Source organism: Phascolarctos cinereus, unplaced genomic scaffold (assembly GCF_003287225.1).
Source record: "Phascolarctos cinereus isolate Bilbo 61053 unplaced genomic scaffold, phaCin_HiC Scaffold_9;HRSCAF=440, whole genome shotgun sequence".
Lineage (NCBI taxonomy): Eukaryota > Metazoa > Chordata > Mammalia > Diprotodontia > Phascolarctidae > Phascolarctos > Phascolarctos cinereus.
Genome location: NW_027556402.1, coordinates 4231550 through 4254833, shown reverse-complemented (window position 1 = coordinate 4254833; position 23284 = coordinate 4231550). Strand labels below are relative to the sequence as shown.

General features: G+C 52.5%; 1 protein-coding gene across 8 annotated transcripts in view; it reads right to left on the bottom strand.

Annotated features, from left to right (window-relative positions):
* Positions 1-978: 978 nt before the first annotated feature.
* Positions 979-23284, bottom strand: part of WRN (WRN RecQ like helicase) — an 89490-nt gene continuing 67184 nt past the window's right edge. For all 8 annotated transcript variants that reach the window (XM_021008293.2, XM_078148663.1, XM_021008295.2 and 5 more), the window contains 8 exons: positions 22986-23083; positions 17368-17464; positions 16660-16772; positions 15304-15418; positions 10118-10246; positions 8056-8218; positions 2787-2977; positions 979-1601 (listed from right to left, as the gene is read on the bottom strand). In XM_021008293.2, coding sequence (XP_020863952.1) covers positions 1479-1601; positions 2787-2977; positions 8056-8218; positions 10118-10246; positions 15304-15418; positions 16660-16772; positions 17368-17464; positions 22986-23083 — 1029 coding nt within the window. In that variant the 3' untranslated portion in view covers positions 979-1478. The remainder of the gene's footprint in view (positions 1602-2786; positions 2978-8055; positions 8219-10117; positions 10247-15303; positions 15419-16659; positions 16773-17367; positions 17465-22985; positions 23084-23284) is intronic.

Genomic DNA, 23284 nt, shown 5'->3' with positions numbered 1-23284 from the left:
ACGTTCTTTTTTCCTTTCTGTTTTCCTTCCCAAAGCTTCTAACAAGTTCCATTATCTGGTTTCCCAGACTATAGCAGGTTTGCTTTAGTGCCAGCACAAACAGCCTTCCCCACATCAGGATGCCGCTTCATGGATCCCTAGATCACAACCACATCGAATCACAGGAATGTACATGGGGAACGACCTTTAGAGACCATCTCATCCAAAGGCCTCATTTTGCAGATGAGGAAACTGAGGATGCCTTGTCTTTTAAGACAGAATTGATTTCTCAAGAAAAGAGGAGTTAATTAAGGAGAGAAAACTCTGGAGGAAGGTAGAAGAAGCACTGAGGAAAGGATGGAAGGCTGTTGAGTCAGGCCCTAAGAAGAAGCCAAGGGAGAAAGGGCAGGACAGAGGCCCCCAGGTGCCTGGAGCACAAGGCAAAATGGAGATGACAGTAACAAGAGAATCCAGCCTGCAGCAGATCAGGCCAGAAGGTTCACAGTGCTATCTCACCAAACCCTCAGAAAGAATCCCCTCTCCCACTCCCCTCCCCTTCAGGCTGTTGAGAGGGAAGCGTTCGTAAATGGTTAAAAAAAAAAAAGGTAAAAAAAAACCCAACAAAAACCTGGAGATCTTCTCTGGCCTAACTCTGAAGCCTTTCTAGAGAGAACGTATACATTATCATGACAGAGTTAGTGACGTCTCCCTCCTCAGGCTGCAGCTTCAGGTCAACAGGAATCATTAACAGCACTGCCATCATCACCATTCTTTAGACAGGGAAACTGAGGCTCAGAGAAATGGGTGAATGCAGATCGGCTACCTCAAACTTCTCCACTCCAGAGGACTCTGACCCAGTAGATGGATTGCGGGGGGGGGGGGCGCGCCAAGGCAGACTGGACCAGGAGGCCGCAGGGAGGGTCTGGGAGGTCAAGACAGAAGCCACACAAGTCCGCCACCCCACACACCTCACCCCAGCTGGGTAGAAACAATGGAACATTTGGAACAAGCAGACGTTTATTTTACGAAAAACTACTAGACGGGCCAAGTACAAAGCACCCCACTATGGAAGAGACAGAGTGACCACAAGAAGCAGTGGCTGGACAGTGCATCCGGCACTGAAGGCAGCAGCACCGAGGTGGGCAGCCTCACAGAAAATGAGGAAATCACAATGGTGGGCCCGAGGGACCACAGAAAAAGGCCTTTCCTTTAAAAATGAAAAACTCTTTGTCACTGCAGCGCCACCAGCAGGTGCCAAAGAAAGTGCCCGCATCCCGCCCCTGCAGACAGAAGCTTTCAGACTCTGGGGCAACAGGCCAGCGGGGCAGGCTTTCTGGTGGGCGAGGGCCTGGCCCCACTTACAAGGAAAACAAGAGCTGCCCTCCACGTCTCAGCAGATCAGAGGCCATGGCGTAAACAAAGGCCTTGGGAAATCCCCCTAAAAACCTCTTCTTCATAGAACAGTAACAAACGTCCAAGTGAGACGGGAGCACCCCATCTCAAGTGAAGAGCCCCTTCCTGGCTCCCGCCTTGGCTTTCTTGGAGGTGCCTGCTGGAGGCCCGCTCCTCTGGGCCGAAGAGAACCAGTGTGGAAACTTCCTCTTGGAGGCCTCTGGCACGGACTGTGGGGGAGAAGGAAGGGAGGGGCAGACAGGTGGAGGGGGTGCTGGGCACAGAGCACCTCAGGGCATGCGCAGGTACACATACACACACCCCTCACACCACACATCACACACACAGGTGCCAGGGGGCAGACAGAGCACTTGCAGAGCTCTGATAAACAGAGCTAAGGGTCTCAAGAGGCATACTTACAATATGGACAAAGAAAAGCCCCAGGGGTCTGCAGAGTGCTTTCCCTCTGTCACCCCGCCTGGTCCTCACACACAGAATTACAAAGGTTGCCAAGTGGCCCGAAACCATCATCAACATGTTTTTTTAAAAGTTCATGGCCCCCAAATTAAGAAGCCCTGCTCAGGCAGAAAGGGGACCCCAGACAGCCCGAAAGCCTTGCCTCATGTGGTTTCTACCGCCTGGAACGGAAACGAGGCCACTCATCGTCCCGCTACCTGTCCCTAGAACAACCTGAGAAGGCAACCCCAGGACTTGGCTTTCCGTGCCAGAGGAGTTCAGGCGGGCTAGCTGGGCACACGCTGCATTAATGCTGTTACTCAGCCCTGCAGGGGACCAGAGCTTCTATGCACCCCAACGTGAGCCCCAACTTTCTAGAAGAGGCAGGCAGAGGGCACATTTAAACTCCAGTTCCTTGAGAGAAGCCAATGGCGTGCCAGGACATTTTAATTTGGGACCTTACAAGGGGCTTTGCTCTGCTGTAAAATGTCCTCATATTAGCAGAGGATGCTCAGTGCACTGATAAAGTCACTTTCTATCAGAATCCACAGATGCTCAGGGTTAAGATGCACCCATCCTGGTCATCAAACTTGTGCACCAGACACGCCCTGGGAAATGACCCTGCCCAAACGCTCCCTCGTCCACTGACATATGCTGCCCCATGCAGAGGATCCCGTTACCACAAATGGTTTAAGTGCGAGGGGGCCACGGCCCCACGCCTGCCTTGTGGGCATCCGAGCAGAGCTCCGAAGTGCCGGGCACAACGCTGCCCATGCTCAACTCCTTTGGGAACGGGTCAGGGAAAGGGCTGCAGGCCCACCCTGGCAGCCTGACTGCCTGCCTTGTGGGCATCTGAGCAGAGCTCTGAAGTGCCGGGCACAATGCTGCCCATGCTCAACTCCTTTGGGGACGGGTCAGGGAGGGGGCCGCAGGCCCACCCCGGCAGCCCAACTGCCTACCTTGCTGGCACCCGAGCAGGGCTCCGAAGTGCCAGGCACAACGCTGCCCATGCTGGACTCCTTTGGGGATGGGTCAGGGAGGGGGGCTTCCAGCGTCCTCTCCTTTTCCATCAGCGCCACTGCTATCTGGATGAGGTAGGTTTCGACTTTGGAAGGAACCAGTGTCCTGATGTCCTTCATCTTGGAAATATCTGAAAATAGATGTCGCTAAGTGACGGTGGAAGAAAATATCCAAGCTTTGAATCACACGCAACAAAGCCCTCAACACAGGCATCCCTCACTGAGACGGTCACTTCACGTGAGAGAGGCCCGAGAGGCACAGGACAGCAGAATGACCAACAGCAGCCCCGGGCATCTCCAGAAGGAAACCACCAAGTACCCAGCACCTCCCTGGGACCCACAACCACCCTTTGTTCACAGGCGTAGAAAAATTTACCCCCACCTTTCCTTGGGTCCCCAACTCCCACACAGCCCTGCCTGACCTCTGCCCTTCTGGAGGGCCTGCCCCCACACCCACTGCTGATGCCCAGTTAATCATGGGGGAATGCTCGAAGAGCCTGCGTGGCAGGACTGATTGTGAACCTTGTCTCCAAGTCCAGCCATCTCCCCTTCCCCTTCAGTTCCCTCCTTCACCAGACACCCAGTCATCCACCCAGACCGTTCTACCCCATCTTCCCGTCTGTCCCGAATGTCCCTAGCTAATTGCCAGCATCCATGCCCAGAGTCCCTGGGGAATCGACTGACCCCTGAAGCACCCCAGGATCTCCCCCGTTGGTGGGTGACTGTGTGTGCCAATCCATCTCCAACCAGAGCAAGGGGGACGAGTGTCCCTTCACAATCCATCCCGCCTTCTTCCCAGGTCACCTCCCTTCCCTGGCCGTGATAATCAGATCGACAGCGCCACCACCTCTGGAAAGGACACATCACTGGGGATATCACTCCACACTCCCCTGCCTGGAACCACCACTCCCCTTCCCACAGCGTCTCTGCCATGAAACCAGAAGGCCCTTGAAAGAAGGGATCGCTCCTTTGGCGTAGGGTGCGGGTTTGGCATGCTGTAAAGTGTTTAATAGATGTGTTTTCATTCATCCTAGACTGGACTGCTGACTTCTTTGGAGCAGCTGTCTGACACGGCTAATGTGCTTCCAAGCACTCCTGGCCCAGTGCTAGGGGCAGTCTGCAGGCTCCGCACCGGACGCCCTCTCAACTCTCTTCCGATTTAGAATCTACGATTCTCTGAAGTCACGCAGCCTGAATGGCCTGAGGTTAATGGACAGGCCATGAATGGGGGGCTGGGGACTAGCACTTAGCATGGAGCCTAGAACAGTGAAGTCATTTCAGAAACGCTTGTTGACTTGACCAGCAAACAAAGGGTAGATGACAAAAACGTCAGGGCGTCAGAAAAGATCCATAATTCAATACCCATCTGAAACCTTCTCCTTTGGCTGAACCCAACTGGAGTTCTATGGGAGGCATGTTAGCTAGACTACGGAGTGAGTCAAAAGAGAGGCTGGACGCCCAGTACATCCAGTGACACAGCTGGCACAGGGATGGGGCCAGGGATGGGGAAGGGCTTTCAAGTCACAGAGGAGAAGTCAAAGGGAGCCCTGGAGTTCACTGATGCAGGGAGGAAGGTGGTCAGGCCTGGCCTCTGCTGGTGGGGGTTCTTTTACTTTCATTCTGGGCTCAGGGGATCCCCATCATCTCTAGAAGCGAACACATCTTCCTCCCTGGATCAGTGAATCATTTCACAACCTTCCATCACTCTCCGCGCTCACTCCACCAACCTGGCTCATTGTTCCCAGAGGGCAGGGACTGACTCTCTCTTGTCTTTGCACTTTGCTTGAAAACAGTCACCATGTTCTCCTCAAAGTTTTTTCCTTCTCCCTAAACATCCTAAGCTCTCCCAACGCATCAGCCTACTAGACACCCCAGTGCAATCCCACGGGGTGTCCAACCACACCTCTCAGGGGAGTGTTACCTGCCAAGGAGCTCAGCACACCAGCTTTGCTTCTACCTGGGCCTGATCAGGAATATCCGCCTCTCTCCTTAGGGTGCTGTGAGGCGGTCAGACCCTCTGGGCTCATGGCCCATGTTCCATGTCTGTCCTGTCTTTCTTGCAAGCACAGCATCAGAGCCTTTGCCAAAAGCTCTTTGCAAAACCATTACTAAAACGCACCTCAGCCCTCTGCCACCGTCTTTTCAAGGTCCCCCGATCCCAAAGGGATGATGAGAAAACTATTAAAAGAGTAATGGGACCCGGGGGCCTGCTTCACAGTGAGACAGGATTCTTAGACCTAGCTGTACAACACAATTGTAATACTGTCTGAGGAACCCAGCAAATGAAATGCAGCCTGGTTTTAGGGACCCGACACTCAGCTTGGGAAAAGGAGAAATAAAGGTTTTCTCTACTCCCTTCTAGGCCATGTCAAGCTGGTGCCTCTGTTAGAAGGATACCAGAAAAATGTCCGCCCAAAGAACACACAGACCCCTCTTTTAAGCTGCAAATAGACAGTGGCCCAGAAAACTAAAGAAGAAGACTTTAACTGTCTTAAATAGAATGTGTACAAAGGAGACTCAAGGGGGCTCCATTCAGGAAGACAACATAATATTGAATTACTGTCTGTTGACTGTAAAAACCCATTTGACTTGGCAGGGGAATACGCTGCCCATGAGGTTCCCCCACCCCTAAGGAGTCTCATGTGCACCTGAAGCTCGACAAAGAGACCCTGAAGGAGGCCACAAGGTGATCCTGGAGGTTAAAATTAAGGCATAAAACAAGGCCAAAGGGACGTGCTGCCGTGACAGAGGGTGCCCCAGGCAGAGCACAAAATCGCCCAAAGGAGGAGGGGGGTCTTCTAAATGTTCCTGTCTGTGGATTAACCCTGGGACTCCTGGCCCCAAGGCCAAGAACTCCGCAGATCTCTGCTGAGACCACTTAGCATGCCGCCCAAAAGCAAGCACCTCGTGGGGGTTGGGCCCAAGGGATCGGGCTGGAGTATGTTTGGGAAACTGATCCCTGCTTCTCTGAAGCAACAGCTTTGTGACCTCAACTTTCTCCCGGACTGAGAGCAGCGACCTTGCCTCACCTAAAAAAGCCTGCACCTCTACGATGGGGCAGCTGTGGCTAACAGCTCAGTACCTGCTCCGACTATTTCATCCTGCCTACCACGTGCTACAGCATGCCGGGACCTGGCTGTGTTTAGGGTGTCCCTGACTTTAAAGAATGGAAAAAACTATTCTAGAACAATCCAATTCAATAAAAATGTGGATTTGGAAATAAATTTTTCAAGTGCCTTTTATCCTCTGGATCAAAATAGAGTTACCCTAGAACAGTGCTATGCTGATATGAACAAATGGGGGGGGTGCCTTAGTTTCCCCACACATGAAAACAAAAGCAAGGGGACCATAAACATGTTCTTAAAAGAACGTACAAAAAATGACGGGGAGCTGAGAATAGCCAGGCGGGCCTGGGCCACTCTTCCTTTGGTTGATGGGTCCCTCAGTGACCACCCCTCCAGCCCTCCAAACACATCTCAGAAGAGCTCGGCCACTCTGTGGCTATACCCAGAACCTCCCAACCTTAGAATGACAGATCTCAAAGATGCTGAAGAAGGACCCAAAACTAACAGGGCCTATTAAAGACACCTGCACGTCTCCGTCCCAAGCAAGGCAATGCTAAAAACACAAACAAGCACCGTTCATAATAACATCTCACTCTTCCAAGGCATGTGACCACCATTAAAGTCAGGAGAGTGATGCAAGCGAACGACAAACCCATTCCCAAGCCATCGTGTTCATCAACACCCTGAAGTCTTAGATGAAAGAACCCACAAGACCGCTTCCTTAGGGTCTCCCAAACCTTCAGCTGCTCCCTACTGCCTCTGCCTTGTCCCTGACACTGCCCCCCGAGACAACGGTCCCCTGCGTGTGCCCTGACCACGGGGAGCCTAGACTCCATCTGCGCAGAGGAGCGCGTACCAAACATGTGCCAAGGCCGCGCCGCTCACCAGCCCTGCCCCCCCTCCAGGAAGTCTTTGGCAGCTCCCATGCCCAGGAATAAGCTCCCCTTGCCCACTGCAGACTTGGCAGGGCACTCTGCCTTCTCCCCCTCTAACGCATTCGGGTAAAGTGTGTTTCTAGTTAATGGGGCCTGCACCTGCCTCGTTCCAGGCTGCCGGCCTTCCGCAGGCAGGCCCACAAAGTCTGTCGAGCCTTTCCAACCACCCACGGCCAACGCAGGGCTCTGCAGACAGCAAGCCCGCGTCTCTCTGCTTCAGTGCCCGCTGCCACACAAAGGCTTCCTGAGCCAGGGGTGTCACTGCTCCCAGGAACGGCCTTCCCTCGCACTGCCCACAGGGAGCTGAGCTCAGGAAATGCAATGACAGTCACCACTGAGGACCAATGTGCCCAGAAAGGGGGTGAGCTAGGTCCATATCAAGAAGGAAACAGAGGCACTCCCCCGACCGCCTTGGGACCCTGAGGAGGCCACGAAGGAAAGCTTGGGGAAAAACGTGACCAAAAGAAGTGGAAATTCTGGATCTGCATCACACCAATGACAGTCATGGCCAAGCTCCAAGGGACCAAGCTGGCCTTAGCCCCCAGCAGGCTCGGTTTGGATGGGGGTGGGGGGAGAGTCACAATCAACGCTAAGGAAAGCCAGATGAGGAAATGTGCCCATCTCGAGCCGGGTCATTCAGGCACTGAAGCTGCTCGATTCAACCGAAATGTTTTGGTCCAGAGCTGTCATGTCACTAGAGTTCCAAGCTTTCAGGGAAGGACACTCCTTCCACCCCACTTCTGTCCCCCACAGGCTCCGAGGGGCCCAGGGCCCAGATCCTTTCCTCAGCCTTCCTCTGAGGCTCATCCCACCACGCTGCACCATGCAGCTGGCCCTCGTCTGTACTGAGCGCCCAGTACACATACATCATTCACAACAAGTCAGGACAAATGGAAGCCACGAGAGAAAGAGCACCGGACGAGGGCCGGAAGGACCTGGGTTCAAATGCTGACTTTCTCCTTCACCACCTGAATGGCCTCAGACAAAACACTGCCGTGCCCCAAGCCGATTAAACGTGAAAGCAGAGGGCAGAGCACACACTGTCTTCTTGCTCTGCATTCTATGCTTCAGCTAGTGAACGGGGGGCAGGGGGCTTCCCGCAGAGGAGGAGCCGCCAAAGGAAGCATTCAGACCGCGGCACAGAGGGGAGGTGAGGGAGCCTCCCAGAGCGCCAACGACGAAGGCAGCCACGGGGGCTGGGCGACTCACCTGAGTTGATGGGAGGTTTCCGGATCACATCGGTGATCATCTTCCGGACGTGCGGGGTCAGGCCTGCACGCTCGAGGTCCAGAGGGTATCCTGCCTTCACCACCTGGGATAAGTGACTGCCGACCACGGGGAGAGGCATCGTCCTGCTCTCGGCGATGCTCTCCTGGGAAGACGAGAACAAAGATCAGCCACGGCTTGGGCACACCAGGCGAAGGAGCGCCAGGGGCAGGGGGCACAGCGGCCCTGTCCTCATTCTCTGGGCAATCTTAGCTTGGCTGAAGTCCGCGCCCTTCTCCCCCCAAGGCCTCGTCCTCCCTCGCCACAGCAAGAGCTTCTCTCAACAAGCGGTCTTGGGGACTCAGGGCAGATGGCATCCCATCACCACAGATTCTGAAGAGTCTTCTGCCATCTATCATACCAGAGACTCTCCACGGGAAACTGACAACTAGTTTCCTTCTGGAAGCCAGAGACTGTAAAGGCCCTCCTCAGAAAGCAATGGCCCCCTTCCACGGCCACACTACAAAGGAATCACGCTGCTCCACGCGGGCCTCGCCTTCTGGGTGGTCCTCGGTTAGGTGCAGGCCGTAACTCGACATACCGCCCAGGGCATTCGCTTTAGGGGACCACAGGTACGTTCTCTGGCCAAGTCCACCAGGGGACAGCTTCTCCTCCTGACCCACTGACCCCCCCATGGCCGTGGATGGTCCTGCAGAGGGCTTGCTCCTCGTGGGAAAGCCACTACCCTCCCAGAAGACACAAGGGAGGTTTTAAATTACTTCCATAAACTTTTCAACCTTCCCTGCTAGACAGGGCACCATGTGTGTGAGTAATAATGCCAGGGTTATTTGATACAGGGCATCAAGTTACCACACACTAATTACACCCTTGCTCCTGAGTAATCAGTCCTTAGACATTTTTAATTTTGTGGTTAACTGACAAGTCCCCCTACTTCAGCCTCTTGGGAAGGGAAGTAATTGCACAACCAAATGCACCAAAAACAGTAACGAAGGGCACCTACAGTGGCAGCCGCACCCGCCAAGCACGGAGAGGGGGGCTGGGCAGCGGCCTCTGGACGGCTGCACGACCCACGTGCCTGGTCTGCGCAGGTCCATGACAGCAAAGTGCTCTGGAAACCTTCAAGCTGCCCAGCACGCCAGGACTCTTACTGTCACGTGACACAACACGCTGAAATGCACGCACACACCCCCCATGCGCCACACAGGTGGTCAGGTCCACAGAGAGCTGATTTTTCAATGTTGACTTTTGGCTCCTATTTTTAACAAATGTCACCCCTTCTGACCGGCTCCCAGGGGCACACTGGTTAAAGGGGTAGGCCTGGAATCAGGAAGACCCAAGTTCAAGCCCAGCCTCAGATACATACTAGCTGTGTGACTCTGGGCAAGTCATATACCCTCTGTCTGCCTCAGTTTCCTCATCTGTGAAAGCAGAAAAATAACAGCACATCCCTCTGTAAAGCGCTCTGTTGACGGACGCCATTCATAATCAGCCTAAAGGAAGACTGGGCTGAATCTTGACAAGTCTGGGAGCCTGTTCAGCCCCGTCTACACTGGCCCTTCCAGCACATAGAGTCTGGAGAAGCCCAGAAAGGAGACAGGCTGTCAGGTCAGGCTGAGTGAGAAAATCATTCGAGGGGGATGACTTCATTTCAGACCAGGCCTTCTTTCCAAAGAGACTCAGAAAAGTACATCATTCTTTTGGGGGGACACACACCCAGGCAAGCCTGATATTCTCAGGCCAAACTGAGGAGCATTGAATGGAGGTCTCTGGAAGGTGAAGGATTTTGAAATTGCACTAATTCTTTCATCCACGTTTCCCTAAATCCCTGTTTAGAACAAGGATCTTGATGATCCAGTCTCTGGGCAGCTTTCACGCCCCAACCACACAGTGGCCACCCACACGCGGCCGACGGTGAGGCCGGGGACGCTAACACAGAGAGTCCCACCGAGGCGCCCAGACGCAGCTCGTAGCCTTCAATGTCATCACAACACATGTGGGCACGAAGCACGGCACCGATCCCTGTGGACCCGAAGGCAGCACTCACCAAAGACATGTTCTTTTCCTGGAACAAAGAGTAAGTGATGGAGACCGACTTGGCGAGTGGTATGCGCTCCTGTTTCTTTGCGAGGCTGTCCTCCTCCGATCCAGGCGAAGGGCTGGATGACAAGTCTGTCTACAAGAGAAGAGAGCAGAGCACCAGTCTTGTCGGAAGCAAGCCAACAGCTCCCCAAGTTCCATCTGCCCAGAAACAAAGACAACGAACGGAGGGCAAGGGGATGCTGGAACGCAGGACCAGGCGAGAAAGGGATGGATTTGGGCCAACCCATATCCGCTGGCTTACGGGGCACAGGGAGGCAAGGGCAGGCCTGCCGCCTCACAAAGGGAGAGCTGGGCATCTAGTCCACCGCGCCACCAAGAGGGAACAGACCTCCAAGAGGGGAGGTGACTGGCCCAAGGTCACCAAGGATGGAAGGGACAGAGGTAGGATTGGAACACAGCTCTCATGCTCCAAAGCCAGCCCTCTCAGTAGACTACGCCACTTCTCTACAAAGTCAGAGTCTTCCCTTTGGCCCTGACGATGGCATGACAAAGGATTTCTAGCTGTTAACGCTTGCTTTTATTCTAAACGCCAAAAAGCAACACAACTTTAGAAGGTCAACAAATTGAAAACCTCCCTTCCTCACAACGGAAGCAGCTGGCCGAAGGGAAGCACCTTGGAACTCCTGTCTTTGTGACCAGCGTCTTTTCCAGAATCATTGTTGCTGTTCTTTTCTTCCCCAAAGAACCATGAGTCTATGAGCAAGAAGGTCCTTGGAGGTCGCTGAGGACAACATTTTACAGATGGGAACCTGAGACCCAGAGGGGGAAAGGCACCTGCCCCAGGCCCCAGCTTGGGCAGTTTAAGCAAAGGCGGCGTTCAGACTTGAGTCTGCTCGGCTGTCTGGATGGCCCCACGGTTAGGGCCCAGGCCTGGAGTCGGGAAGACCGACCCTCACATTGGGCCCTGGTGCCTTGCAGCTGTGTAACCCATGGGAGGCACTTCAGCTGTCTCTGACTCGATGGTCCCCTCTCTACAACGGGCACCATCATGGCACCTCTCACCCAGGACAGCAAGATCTGTAGGGCACTCAGCACAGCGCCCGGCCCACAACACTGGCCAGCTCCCTGCCCTTTGCTCCCTCCTTGACCTGCATTATAGCCTAACTCTCCCACTTTTATTCTCCCCTCCTGGTCACCTCCGGTGGCCAATTACAGTCCTTTACCTTCATGTACTGGTGAAGCCTGCTGGTCACTACATAGCAAAGGAAGCCTCCAGGTATGTGGAGGGGCAGGGCTGGGATGGTCACCAGCCATCACACTCTGGGAGGTGGGTACTGTAATGATCCCCACTGTAGAGATGGAGAGCACTGAGGCAGGCAGACAGGATCTGAATTCCGGTCTTCCTGACTCCAGGCCCATCGCTCTACCCACTGCACCCCCTTGGCCCAATGATCGACGAGGATCCATATCTGAGTCCATCAGGAGGGTCAGGGCAGATGTCCCAATCCAAGGAAGGACAGAACGGATGACAGTGGGACTCATTCTGGCCCAGACCCAGAGCTCACGAAGCTACCTAGGGGAGAGCTCAGGGCTCTTTCTTTCTTTTTTTAAAGAGAACCAAATTCTGCCAGGGTCTGAGAAGTACGTGGAGTGGGAGAGACACAAGTTGGCCCAGACCATCAAACATAAACAGGGCAGAAAGTGCAGACACCATGGCCCTTGTCAGCTGGAAGGAAAGGGCTCAGAGGGCAGCGAGTGAGCAGCTGTCCTATGCATGCACGTCTCTCTCCGACCTCAACACTCTGGCTTCTTTGGCTGTTTCCACAAAAACCCTCAGGGTCAGCTCTGTTCCAAGCCCATTCTACAATCTACTATGGTTGTTGGGCGCCCCTACCAGACAAGGGTCCCTGAGTCACGCTAGTCTGGGAATCCAAGCTGCCATGTAGATGTTTTGCACGTTGGCAGGAAGAAAGCCAGGTCCCTCTCTGGTGCATCCGAAGCACCCCCAGGCTACCTGCCCAAAAGTGAGAATAACCTCACTCCTCAGGAAAGCCTAGGACCATGATCTTCACCCAGGGTGCTCAAGACAAAGGCCTCCTGGGACTAGAAAGCATGAAGAGGAAGGGATCCAGAGTCCGGGCTCCCCGGGGTCACGTGACCAGGCCTTGACCCAAATCACCTCTGGGGAACTCTCCAAGGTGCTAACAAAAGAGGGCAGCCTTGAGTCCTCTAGCATGAGAGCCAGGTTGGTTCCCAACCTCCAGAGAGGACTATCTAGAGTGAATCTGACAAGCCTTGGAGAGGAAATGCAATCTTGAAAAAAAGGCTTACTATATCTACGGCATTTTACAAGTCAAACAATGGGTTAACTGTGTCGTTCTGACAATCTTATGAGTTAAAAAGAGCTCTCTCCTCAGGCTCTTCATGGCACTGATGAGAAGGACCACATCCTTCCCCAGTACATTCAGTAACTTTGTCAGGCTTCATTACGTTTGAGCATCTGCATTTCAACCAGCATCACAAACAATGAAAAACAGTATTTCTGCTCACAGGAAGTTCTCAGAGGCCCCCCAAAGCCTGGAATCTGCCTCCAGAGCTGGAGAGTACTTGAAAAGATGCTTAACATTTACATTCATGAAATTCAGTCAAATAATTTTCCCCTAAGACTTCTTAACAGGCTCCTGCTCACGTCCTCAGCTACAGAATTCTGATTAGAAGCAGAGGGACAAATACTGTCACAAGGGTTCTCTCTAGATCTCACAGACTCTGTCCCTCCTTTCTTCTACTTCCATAAAAGAAACTTAGACACACAATGAAATCTCACTTATGATGACCCTAAAAATGTCTCCTATTTTTAAAAAGAGAAAGCATCAAAACTGTTGTTATTTAGGCTCTTGGAGATATTATTGACGAGGAAATGTCAGTCCTAAGACATAAACTAATCATCCCCTCCCTATACAGACAACACAACCTTAAATTAGCTGCCCATAAACCTTTCCAGGGTTAGGAAATAAAGTCTCCCAGAAGCACCTGGGACTAACTAGAGTGCTTCTCCTGACACTGTTCACAATGACAAGCTTCTGAAACAAAATTTAAAAACCAGCAAATATGGGAGGGGAATGGTGGGGAAAGAGTGGAAGGGGGAGCATGCTTTTCTTTAAAGGAAAAAAAACATGAAAATATAAATTGGACTCTATCCATTCTCCAATTCAATCAATCAATCAGCAGTTATTAGATGCCTAGAATGTGCCAAGCACTGTATTAAGCATTGGGTATATGAAGAAAGAAGTGAATCAGTCCCTGCCCTGAAAAGAGGTGACACCAACAGTACCCATGCCAAAAGTTCCCCAATGAAGATGAGGGCGACAGGGAAGGAGGGGGTTCACAGATGGCAGAAACAAGCAGGCCTCCAAAGAAGCCAGGCCTAGAGCCAAGCTCTGAGGGGACCTTGGATTCCAAAAGGTGGTGAGGTACAGAGACGGAGGCAGGAGCGCCCTGTATGGGGACAGACCACAGTGGCTTGGACAGGACAACAGCGTGTATGAAAGGTAACAAGGAAGAGCTCAGGAAAGGTAGGATGAGGACAAGTTCAATGGCGGAGTTTATCCTTGATCCCAGAAGCAATAGGGAGCTTCAGAAGTTTACTGAGTAAGGGAGGTCGCCACACCTGAGCTTTAGGAAAATCCACTTGGTGGTTGTGCAGAGGTTAGTTTGCAAAAGATTCTGGAGGCAGGGAGTCCAGAAGGAGGGTGACGTGTCCTGAGCCAGGGGAGATGCCAGGGAAGAAGAATCTGTAAGAGCGAGCAGCTGATGATCCAGAGATGGGAGAGAGTGACAGAAAGGAGTCAGGGCGACTGCAAGGGCAGTGGTACCTTGGACAGGGAGAGGGGAGGTCTGAGGGGAAAAACCCTAAGCTCTGCCGAGAGGACGGCCAGTCCTACGTGCCCAGCAGGTACCGGTGTCGACCAAAGACTGGGTCCGGCCACACACGAGGAGTCAGCAGAGATGACCATGGGCATTCATGGGGGTGAGGAGGTCACCTGCATCATACTGCAGGGCAGGGCTTTCCACCTACTGCTACCACAGACCCTGGGAGCAGCAGGCTAGTGAAGCCCCTGGACCCTGCCCAGAAGAAGGCTTTTAAATGAAAAGAGTAAAATGGAGAAGACTCTGAAGGAAAGCAATTGTCTTGAAATACAGTTAACAGAATATTTAAAAAGCAAGTTCATGTATGCCAGGTGAAGAAGCCCTGGAGTAGAGAGAGAAGATCGGGATGATTCTTGAGGAACAGTCAAGAAACAAGCATTTATCAAGCACCTATTATGTGCCAGGCACTGGGCTAAGCAGATACAAAAAGGGGCAAAAGACAGTGCCTGCCCTCAAGGAGCTGACAATCAAACGGAGGAGGCAAGAAGTAGGCAAATAGCACAAAAAGCTTGAAGGAGGATAAGCAGGACATCATGAACGGGGGAGGCCCTGGAATGAAGAGGGGCTAAGGCGGGACTTAATGGAAGCCAGGGAGATCAGAGTCAAAGCCGAGCAGGTAGAACATTCCAGGCCTGGGGAACGGCCACAGCAATGCCCAGGACTGGGAGATGGAGGGTTGGTGGGACAGCCAGGAGCCAGTAACTGCGCTGGAGAGGACATCTTTGGGAGGAAGGTCAGGAAGGGTCTGGATGCCAAACTGACCATTTTCTACTCGACCCTGGAAGTGACTGGAAGCACTGGAGTTAACTGAGGAGGGAGGATGGCATGACCAGACCTGGGCATTAGGAAAATCATCCTGGTGGCTGAACAGAGGATGGGCTGGTGCGAGGAGAGACCGAGGCAGGCAGCCCCCCAGCAGCCACTGTGCTAGCCCAGGCGTGAGGCCATGAGGGTCTGCCCTGGAGGGGGTGGCGTCAGAGGAGGGAAGTGGGTGTAGTTAAGAGATGAGACAGAGGTGGGATGGACAGCGCAGAGAGTGAGCAGTCCGTGACCTGTACTCACTTCTACCAAGGAGAGCCCCCCACAGATCCTTGAGCCAGAGAGCCCCGTGCCCACCACCCAGGCGCTGAAAGCCCTTTCTGTTCCGACACCGCCTGAGCCCAAGCACATCTGTTAGATGCCAGAGAGAGGCTGGGCTGGAGAACAGGCCGCGGGGTGGGGGGAGCCCCACCCCCATCAGGGCGGCCGCTCTGTGCATCTCACCAGAAGCTCGTTTGTCTGGCTGAAGGCTCGGATGACTTCCAGAAGAGGGGCGAGCAGCACGCACTTGGCCTCAGAAACGCCTTCAATGTTTTTCAGACTTTCCAAGGTACTCGGCCTGTTGAAAAAGACAAGATGAACCTGAAGAAGGCGCCGCACCTCTAGGCTCGGCGGGAGCTGACTGACAACGGTTCCGTGCTGATCCTCACAAATTAAGTGAAAAAAGTGTTCCCAACTGCCGAAGCCCCTCGTCCCCAGAGGTGACAGGTTAAATCTGGGCTCTCTCAACATTTCCGGGCCGTGTGGTGGCACAGGGGCAGTGCTGGGACCAGAGGCGGGCAGAACTGACTCCCTGACAAGCTATGGGAGCCAGGGCAAGCCATTCACCTCTGTCTGCCTCAGTATGCCCCTCTGTAAAATGGGGATAATGATGGCCCCCACCTCCCAGGGCTGTTGTGGGGAATCAGACGAGTGACATCTGTAAAGTGCTCTGCAGACCTTATGGCGCCGTACAAAGGCCAGCTATCGTCATCGTTATTATTAAGTAAACTCCACAGAGAACATGCGGCAGTTTCACTGGAAACATGTCCAACAATTAACAGCCAAATAGCGCAGGTCAACAGTCTGAGGAGTGTCTCCTTGCAGGACCACTAAGGGCCACGAGTTGGCCAAATGCTGTGCTGACACAACCCTGGGGCTGGGGCTCACTCAGCCTGACGGGACACAGGAACAGGAGGGAAGGAGCTGGAGAGGTGGGGCGACAAAAAGAAGGGTGAACGGGCTTGGCCCAGGCGCCCAAACCAAGCAGACAAGGACGTCATCTGATGCGCCCACATCAGCAGGTGACAAATCTGGAGCTGGAAGGAGGAGCAAGGACCCCCCCTCCAGGACCCCGCCTGGGCCTGGGGAGCCAGCCACACTCACTGACACCCCGACTCTCCGGGGGGGGGACCCAGAGAATGTGGTGGGAAGGGGGGTGGATTTCAGTGTGGCCTGGTCGGGTAGGCACACTTACAGCATGGAAAAATGGCAGACAGAGCTGGGGGCGAGGCGAAGGTCAAGGCTGTGCAATAAATGGGCACAGAGGGCAGGAGGAGACACCCAGGGCCCCGCTGGGGTTCCCAGCCTTGAGCTCAAGGTGCTGGGGGTCAGAAGAGGGAGCTGTAGGTAGCAGGACCCCAGGCAGTGAAGGGGCACCCACAGGACCTCGGGCAGCCACGAGAATTCCCCTCACAGGTGGGGTCAGGGAAGCCAGAGGACCAGACGAGGGATGAAGTGCACCGTGTGCCGCGGTGCGGGAGGGAAAGCAGCCAGCGTGAATAGGCGGCCCTGCCCCCTGCCAGGCGTGTCCACACTCACCTCATCTTGGCCATGTCCACCAGCACCTTGTTGGTAGCCAGTAAAGCTGGAGGGATGTCCTTTTCACTGGCCTGCTTCTGCCTTGCTTCCATCAATTTGCAATACAATGCAGTCTGGGCAAAAAAAAATCACAAGGCCTACAAGTCTCAACAAAGCACATTCCGAAAAATACAAAAAACCAACAGTCTATCCACAGCCTTAGGGCCTCAGCCAGCACGTGGTGCCAGCATGCAGCAGATCAAGGCACACGCCTGGAGTCCCAGACTCCCAAAGGGAACGTGGAGGCCAGCCCACACAGAGCCAGAATCCCCCTTCAGCACACCTGAAAAAGGTTCGCCCAGCCTTGGCCGAGGAGCCCAACCCCATCTGACTGACATGGCCGGGCACAAACACCAACGTCCACACGTGCATGATCACGGACGTGTTTTAGTGAACACTGACATGATCCTTTCCTAAGTGACAGTGAGCCAGGGCCCTAAACTCTCGGGGCCTCAGCTTCCTCCAAACTGTAAAATGAAAGGTCTGGGTCTCTTAGGACCTTTCAGACAATGACAGACAATAGTGGTGCAGACATCATCAACCCTCTGTTACAGATTATCCAACAGGCTCAGAGGGGTGGGGGCGATTGGCCAGTGTCACCCAGCCAATCAGAGTGGGGCACAGAAGTTCTGTCCCAAGGAACAACCTCCCTGCCTCGCCCTGATTTACCTGACACTCCTCCTCTTTGGATGACACCGATGCTGGGGAGTCAAGGGACCCAGGAAGCGGAAGAGGAAGAGGCTTTGCTGGCGACGTTGGCCAAACACTACATGAGTCAAAGGAAAAGATACTTAAGGTGAGAGTGAGACGAGGCATTCATCCCCCACTCCAGAGACAGGCATCTGTCCGGCAGCCAGCTTCCCCTCAATTCTGTTCACCGAGGCTCCTCGCTTAAACACCACTGCCTCTTTGTGATGGTGGGAATCCAGCAGGCAGGCGTGTGACCGACATTCAAAACCATCTGTCACCAAAAAGCCAGCTTCTACGTGAATGGATGATGAGCATCTCATCGTCAACTCGCCCACAGAGGAAAGAAAATGCTGTCTTAGCCAAAACCGAGGGGGAGCAGAGAAACCCAGGCCCAAAGCCCTCGAGAAGAGACGAGGCGGAGGCTCGACATGGGCATTTAGAAGAGGTTCACATACCGCAATTCTCCTCTAGTCTGACATTTATCAGCGTACTAAAAGCTCAAGTCCTTTGCTTCACTTGCTTTTCCAGAAGGCCTGGGGAGGCGGCCTCTACAGGAAGAATGGTCTCCGTTTTATAGAGAAGGGACTTATGTTAGCACGGAGACAACCTATAACCCACAACTCTGATTCCAAGTATAGAAAAGCCAAAATATACAGTCAGTGAACTTTAAATTCATGGAGATTTATGGCCTCGAACTCGAGGAAAGAGTAATTCAGTTTAAGGCATTCTGGAGTGAAGAAGAAAACAAAAGTATTGCGGCACTATCGTGGTCTACTGAGAGACACTTACTGAGTCAACTAAAAATGAGCTGAAACAGTGATTTTATACAATTGGAATTCGGTTCTGGTTGATTCTCCCCTCCTCCTCCCCCCAGACTGCGAGATTCCAGCCTTTGGGTCCCTCCAGATGGATGTTATCGTTCCTTCTAGCTCGGTGTAGCCTGCTTAGCATGGCATCAATAACAGGCCCATGGCCACACACGGCCTGACCAAGAGGGCGTCCTCTTGCTCCAGTGATCCTGCTCCACTGTTACATACGGGAGAGTTGTATTCATGGTCCTTGACCTCTGGATGAGACTCGTTTCCTTGGGCCCCAGGGACACTGCTCACTCCCAGCTCTCTTCTCTCTTTCATCGCCTGCGGCCTAAAGGTGGCCAAGGCCCAAGAGGGGCCTCTGGGCTCCTCGTCTAACCTCTCCACACCACCTTGCCAATCTTGTTCACCCTCCAGCTCTCTACCTCTACCTTCCCACATCATCCACCTCACAGCGTCAGCTGCACTGTACACTGGACTCCTCTAACCGGATACCCCAGCCCTGCCTCAAACGATGAACTCATCATTTTCCCCACTGAGCCGGCCCCCTCCTACCCTCCTCACTGATACCAACGGCCCCAACATTCTCCAGGTACCTTGGCTTAAGGGGGGAGGAAGGAAGAAAGGAGTCCTGTGGGATTTCTGATTCCGCCCTCCCTCAATGAGCTGCCACAGCACAACCTCAGGCTCCATCACCTCCTAGCTGGATGACTATAGCAGTCCTGGGGCATCCCTGGCTCTCATCTCTCCTACATACAAGCCCCCCTTTCTGCTGATGCTTCACCTAAACCTTCCGGATCTGGAAGGAAGCAGCGTGAAAAGCGTGCCCAACACTCTCCAGGCTAGTGACGGGATCACCCTCCCTCCCAAGATCCTCAGACCTTTCCCAGCTGTCTCACCTGATCCTGCCGCCACACGGGTTGCCCAGATGCTGGCCCCCCTGCAAGCCCTCACCATCGCACACCTGCACTATTTATTTTGCAAGAGCCTGCTGGCTGGTCTCCCTATCTCCAGCCTCTCCCTATTTCAGTCCATCCATCACTGAGCGGTCTTCCAAAAGCACAGGCCTGACTGTCTCAGTCTTTACTCAGTAAACTCTAGCAGTTCCCTGTTACCTCCAGGAGCAAATATAAAATCCTCTCTTGGGCCTTTAGAGCCCTTCCTATCTCTCTAGTCTTCTTCTACCTTACTCCCTTCCACATCCCCCGCAGCCTAGGGCTACCGGCCTCCATGCTGAAAGGAACGCTCCATCTCCCAACCCCTGACGTCTCCACAGCCATCTCGCAGGCCTGGAATGCTCTGGCTCTTCGTTCCCCTCTGCTGGCTTCCCTCAAGTCCCAGGTAAAATCCCCGCCTTCTGCAAGAAGCCTCCTCCAGTCCTCCTTGACCTCGGTGCCTCCCCTCTGCGGCCCCCCCCAATTTAACTAGTCTCTATCTTGTTCCTGCGCAGTTGTTCGCAGGCCAGCTCCCCCGTGAGACTGTCAGCTGCATGAGGGCAAGCAGGGGCTGTCATCATCCCACTGCAGCATTTCTCGCCAAAGTTACCAGCAATCTCTTAATGGCCAAATCAGGTGAAGGTCTCATGGATCAAACATGTAGAGAACTGAGCCAAATTTAAATATTCCCCAGCTGATAAATGGAACAGAGGACACAAACGGGCATTTTTCAGAGAAAGAAATCCAAGCTGTTGATGGTCTTATGAAAAAGTGGTCTAAATCACTAATAATGAGAGAAAGACAAAGAAAACAGGGAGCGGCTAGAAGGCGCTAGAGCGCACAGAGCGCCGGGCCTGGAGTCGGGAAGACCGAGGTGCAAATCTGACCTCAGACACTGACTAGCTGGGTGACCCTGGTCAAGTCACTTCCCCCGTCTGTCTCAGCTCCTCATCTGTAAAGTGAGCTGGAGGAGGAAATGGCAGACCACTCCAGTGTCTTTGCCAAGAAAACCCCCAATGGGGTCACAGAGAGTCTGGCACGACTGAAAAACAACTCGACTTTCTCAGCTCTTTGGATCATGACACCACGCTCCAGCTCCCCACCGCCTCCAGTCTCACGTTCTGCTGAAGGAAGAGCCTACCCTAGATGCCACAGCGAATGCTCCCAGAGTGTGGTCACAGGACCCCAGAGGGCAGGGGCCCAGTCCCAATCTAACAGGGCTTTCCCCAGTCTACGCAGCCAGTCAAATTCCACTTCGTGGTCCCTCAGTCCTTAAGTTTCAGAGCTGCTGTGCAATGAGGCCAAAATATGAGCCGAGGACCCTGAGGAACAAGGCTTGGAGGCCTTTCCTCCCAGGGATGATGCTGTCTCTGGTGGTCCCTGACTGCAACCAGCCCTCTGCCCCCTGGGGCACTTAACTGGGATGGCTGATGGAGCCTCAGTTACTCCAAGGGTCCTGGTCCCAACAAGGGACCATAAGGAGATGGCCTGAAGAGAGTGCCCAGACCAGAGGGATGGCGTAAACGAGGCGGCCCCTTCATCAAAGGACGCGTAAATGAAGCGTGTCTGGTTTGCCAGGCAGTTCTCTATCTTGTGGACTCTACCAAGCATAGTTGTCATTGGCACCATGAAGGCCCAGCACAAAACTTTCTCCCATTTCCTAAGTACACTGACCTCTTTACCAACCATAGAATTGGAGGCTTACAGCTCTCTCTTGCACAATTTATATCTGCCATAGGAAAATCCTCATTTTTTCTTAAAAAAAAAAAGTGGGGGGAGAACCCATTGTACAACACAAACCCCCACATATTAAAAACTGTTAAAGATTACATATCTTATTAGGGTTATCATTCCCAGAAGAAATGTTAACAGTGCTTTTATAAGAACATATTTTCTGCAAGTCTTCCTGGTTTAAATATACACAAATCCCATTAAAAATATAAATTGTGAGATCTGAAGAAATTAACAGTTTTTTAAACTTTTAAAAAAATGCATTCAGAAACACACACACACACACACACACACACACACACACACACACACACAGCAGTTAGTCATGAAGAAGGGCAGCAGCCCACAGCACTAGAACTGCAACTATCTGAAACTTTGGATCAATGAGATAATTTCTCCCTTCCCCCTGCCCCACCCCCCCATCTCCCATTCCCCAAGACAAGCTCTTTGTCAGCTCGACTTTCAACGTAAGGAGGAGAAAGCAGCAAGATCAGCACTTGGCTCAGGACAGCTCCTATCGGCCTGGCCTCTCCAAGGCTACCCCAAACATGAAAACTGCTGCTGCCTGCCATGGGAATGAGACTCAGGCCAAGCACGGAAGCTCAGCGCGTCAAAGGCTCTGGAAAGAATTTCAGACAGGACTGAAAATAAAAGATAGAAATTCTGGTGAAGAATAAATTAAGCAGAAAATTCACAGATCATAAGAATTCTCTGGTCCCACATTCAGGTTAATCAAGGTCAAGGCTATAATTAAATTAAGCTCTATAAATATAGAATATATTTATAAACATCTAAGTAAGCATTACTAAAATTAAATCAAGCTCTAAAAATTACAATAAAAGCACTGAATGCAGAGAATCCCAATGAATCCTGAGCTTTTCTCAGAAAAATCTAAAAATGTCATCTACCTTTCATTGTGAACCTACTCTTGCCTGCCTGCCACTTGTGAGCATGCAGGCTGAAGCTTGGGAGCAATCTCTGCTCTCACTGACTGAGACGCTGCTAAACTCTCATTCAGCCCTGAAATCTCGGACAACAGAATTTAGAGCTGGAAGGGACTTTCGACATCACCCCTCCCAAATGCCCAGATGACCTCGATAGAAGCAAAGAACAAAACAGGAAGGGGAACTGCAGAAGGTTGGACAGGAAGCAAGCAGCAAAGCCAGGATTTGAACTCAGGCCCTGTTTCTCCGAACCCCAGGCTGTCTCCTTCCACAATAGACTTCCTCCCCTAGTGCTCTTTAATCATCATAACCCAGGCCACTGAAATCCCCCAGGGAAGGAGAAGCCACGCCCCTGGTGCACCCACTCAGACGACCGCCATCCACTCCGCTTCCCTGGAGAAGATGTCAGGCCACAGAAACCCACATTTGGAGAGCTCTCCCTCCAGATTTCGAGCTTCACTACTTCATGTCTCCTTTCTCCCATCAAGACAAGTTACACACTTTGTTCCACAGCTAATCTTCTCGATGGAGACACCAAAGACCTTTCCCCTCACCCCCTCACCCTTTAAAACAAGCCTTCTTCAAGGAAGCTGGCCCTCTGTCAGAGGAATCCTGTTCTATGGACGCAAATCTTGTTGTAAGACTATTCACAATAAAACATGTTAGGTCAAGTGTTCAACTAATTCTGATTTCAGACACTCAGCCTTTAGGTCCTCACAAACTCAGTATAGCCTCAAACCTCCACGTCGGCTCCACAAATGATGGCTTATACTCTCTGCTCAAGGAAGGAGAAGATTTTTGCCTTTTTTTTTTTTAGCCTACTCAGCCAAATCTCTGAAGAGCTCAAGAAGGAATTGAACAAACTATTACAACTGGCAAAAATGCTAAAAGGTGGCACCAAACGGATTCCCTTTCACTCTATGACACAAAGGAGGAGATCCACGGCTCCCCCACCATCTCCGTCTTCTGTAGTGGGAAGATGTTGGTCACATGTGCTGCGTTCTCCAGCACCTCTCCCCACCCACACCCTGCTCCCATCCCCTGCAGTCTAGTAAGCATCCTGGTGACAACCTAAACAAAGCTAAAACAGACGTTTCCTGGGCATCCTGCTGTGAAATGATAACATCCAAATGACTTATTAGCCAGAAAATCAATGGAATTTTTAAAAAATGAACCTTAGTTTTAGTAATTTCCTCGGACATAGGTCTTCACTGGCGTGAAGGAGGAGTGTTCGGGCTGATTCATCAACGGCTTTGTCCAGCCAGGATCTACCCTATAAAACAAAAAAAAAAACCTTCAGTCAGACAATAAGCATGTATTACATGACTATTATATGCAAGGTTTAGATGATAAGCATTTATTATGTGCCTGCTGTATGCAACCCCTGTACTAAGTACTAGGCCTTTAAGGAGCTCACATTCTAATAAGAGGTCCATTTAACACACTGTGTGTGTGAACACAGAAATATAACAGA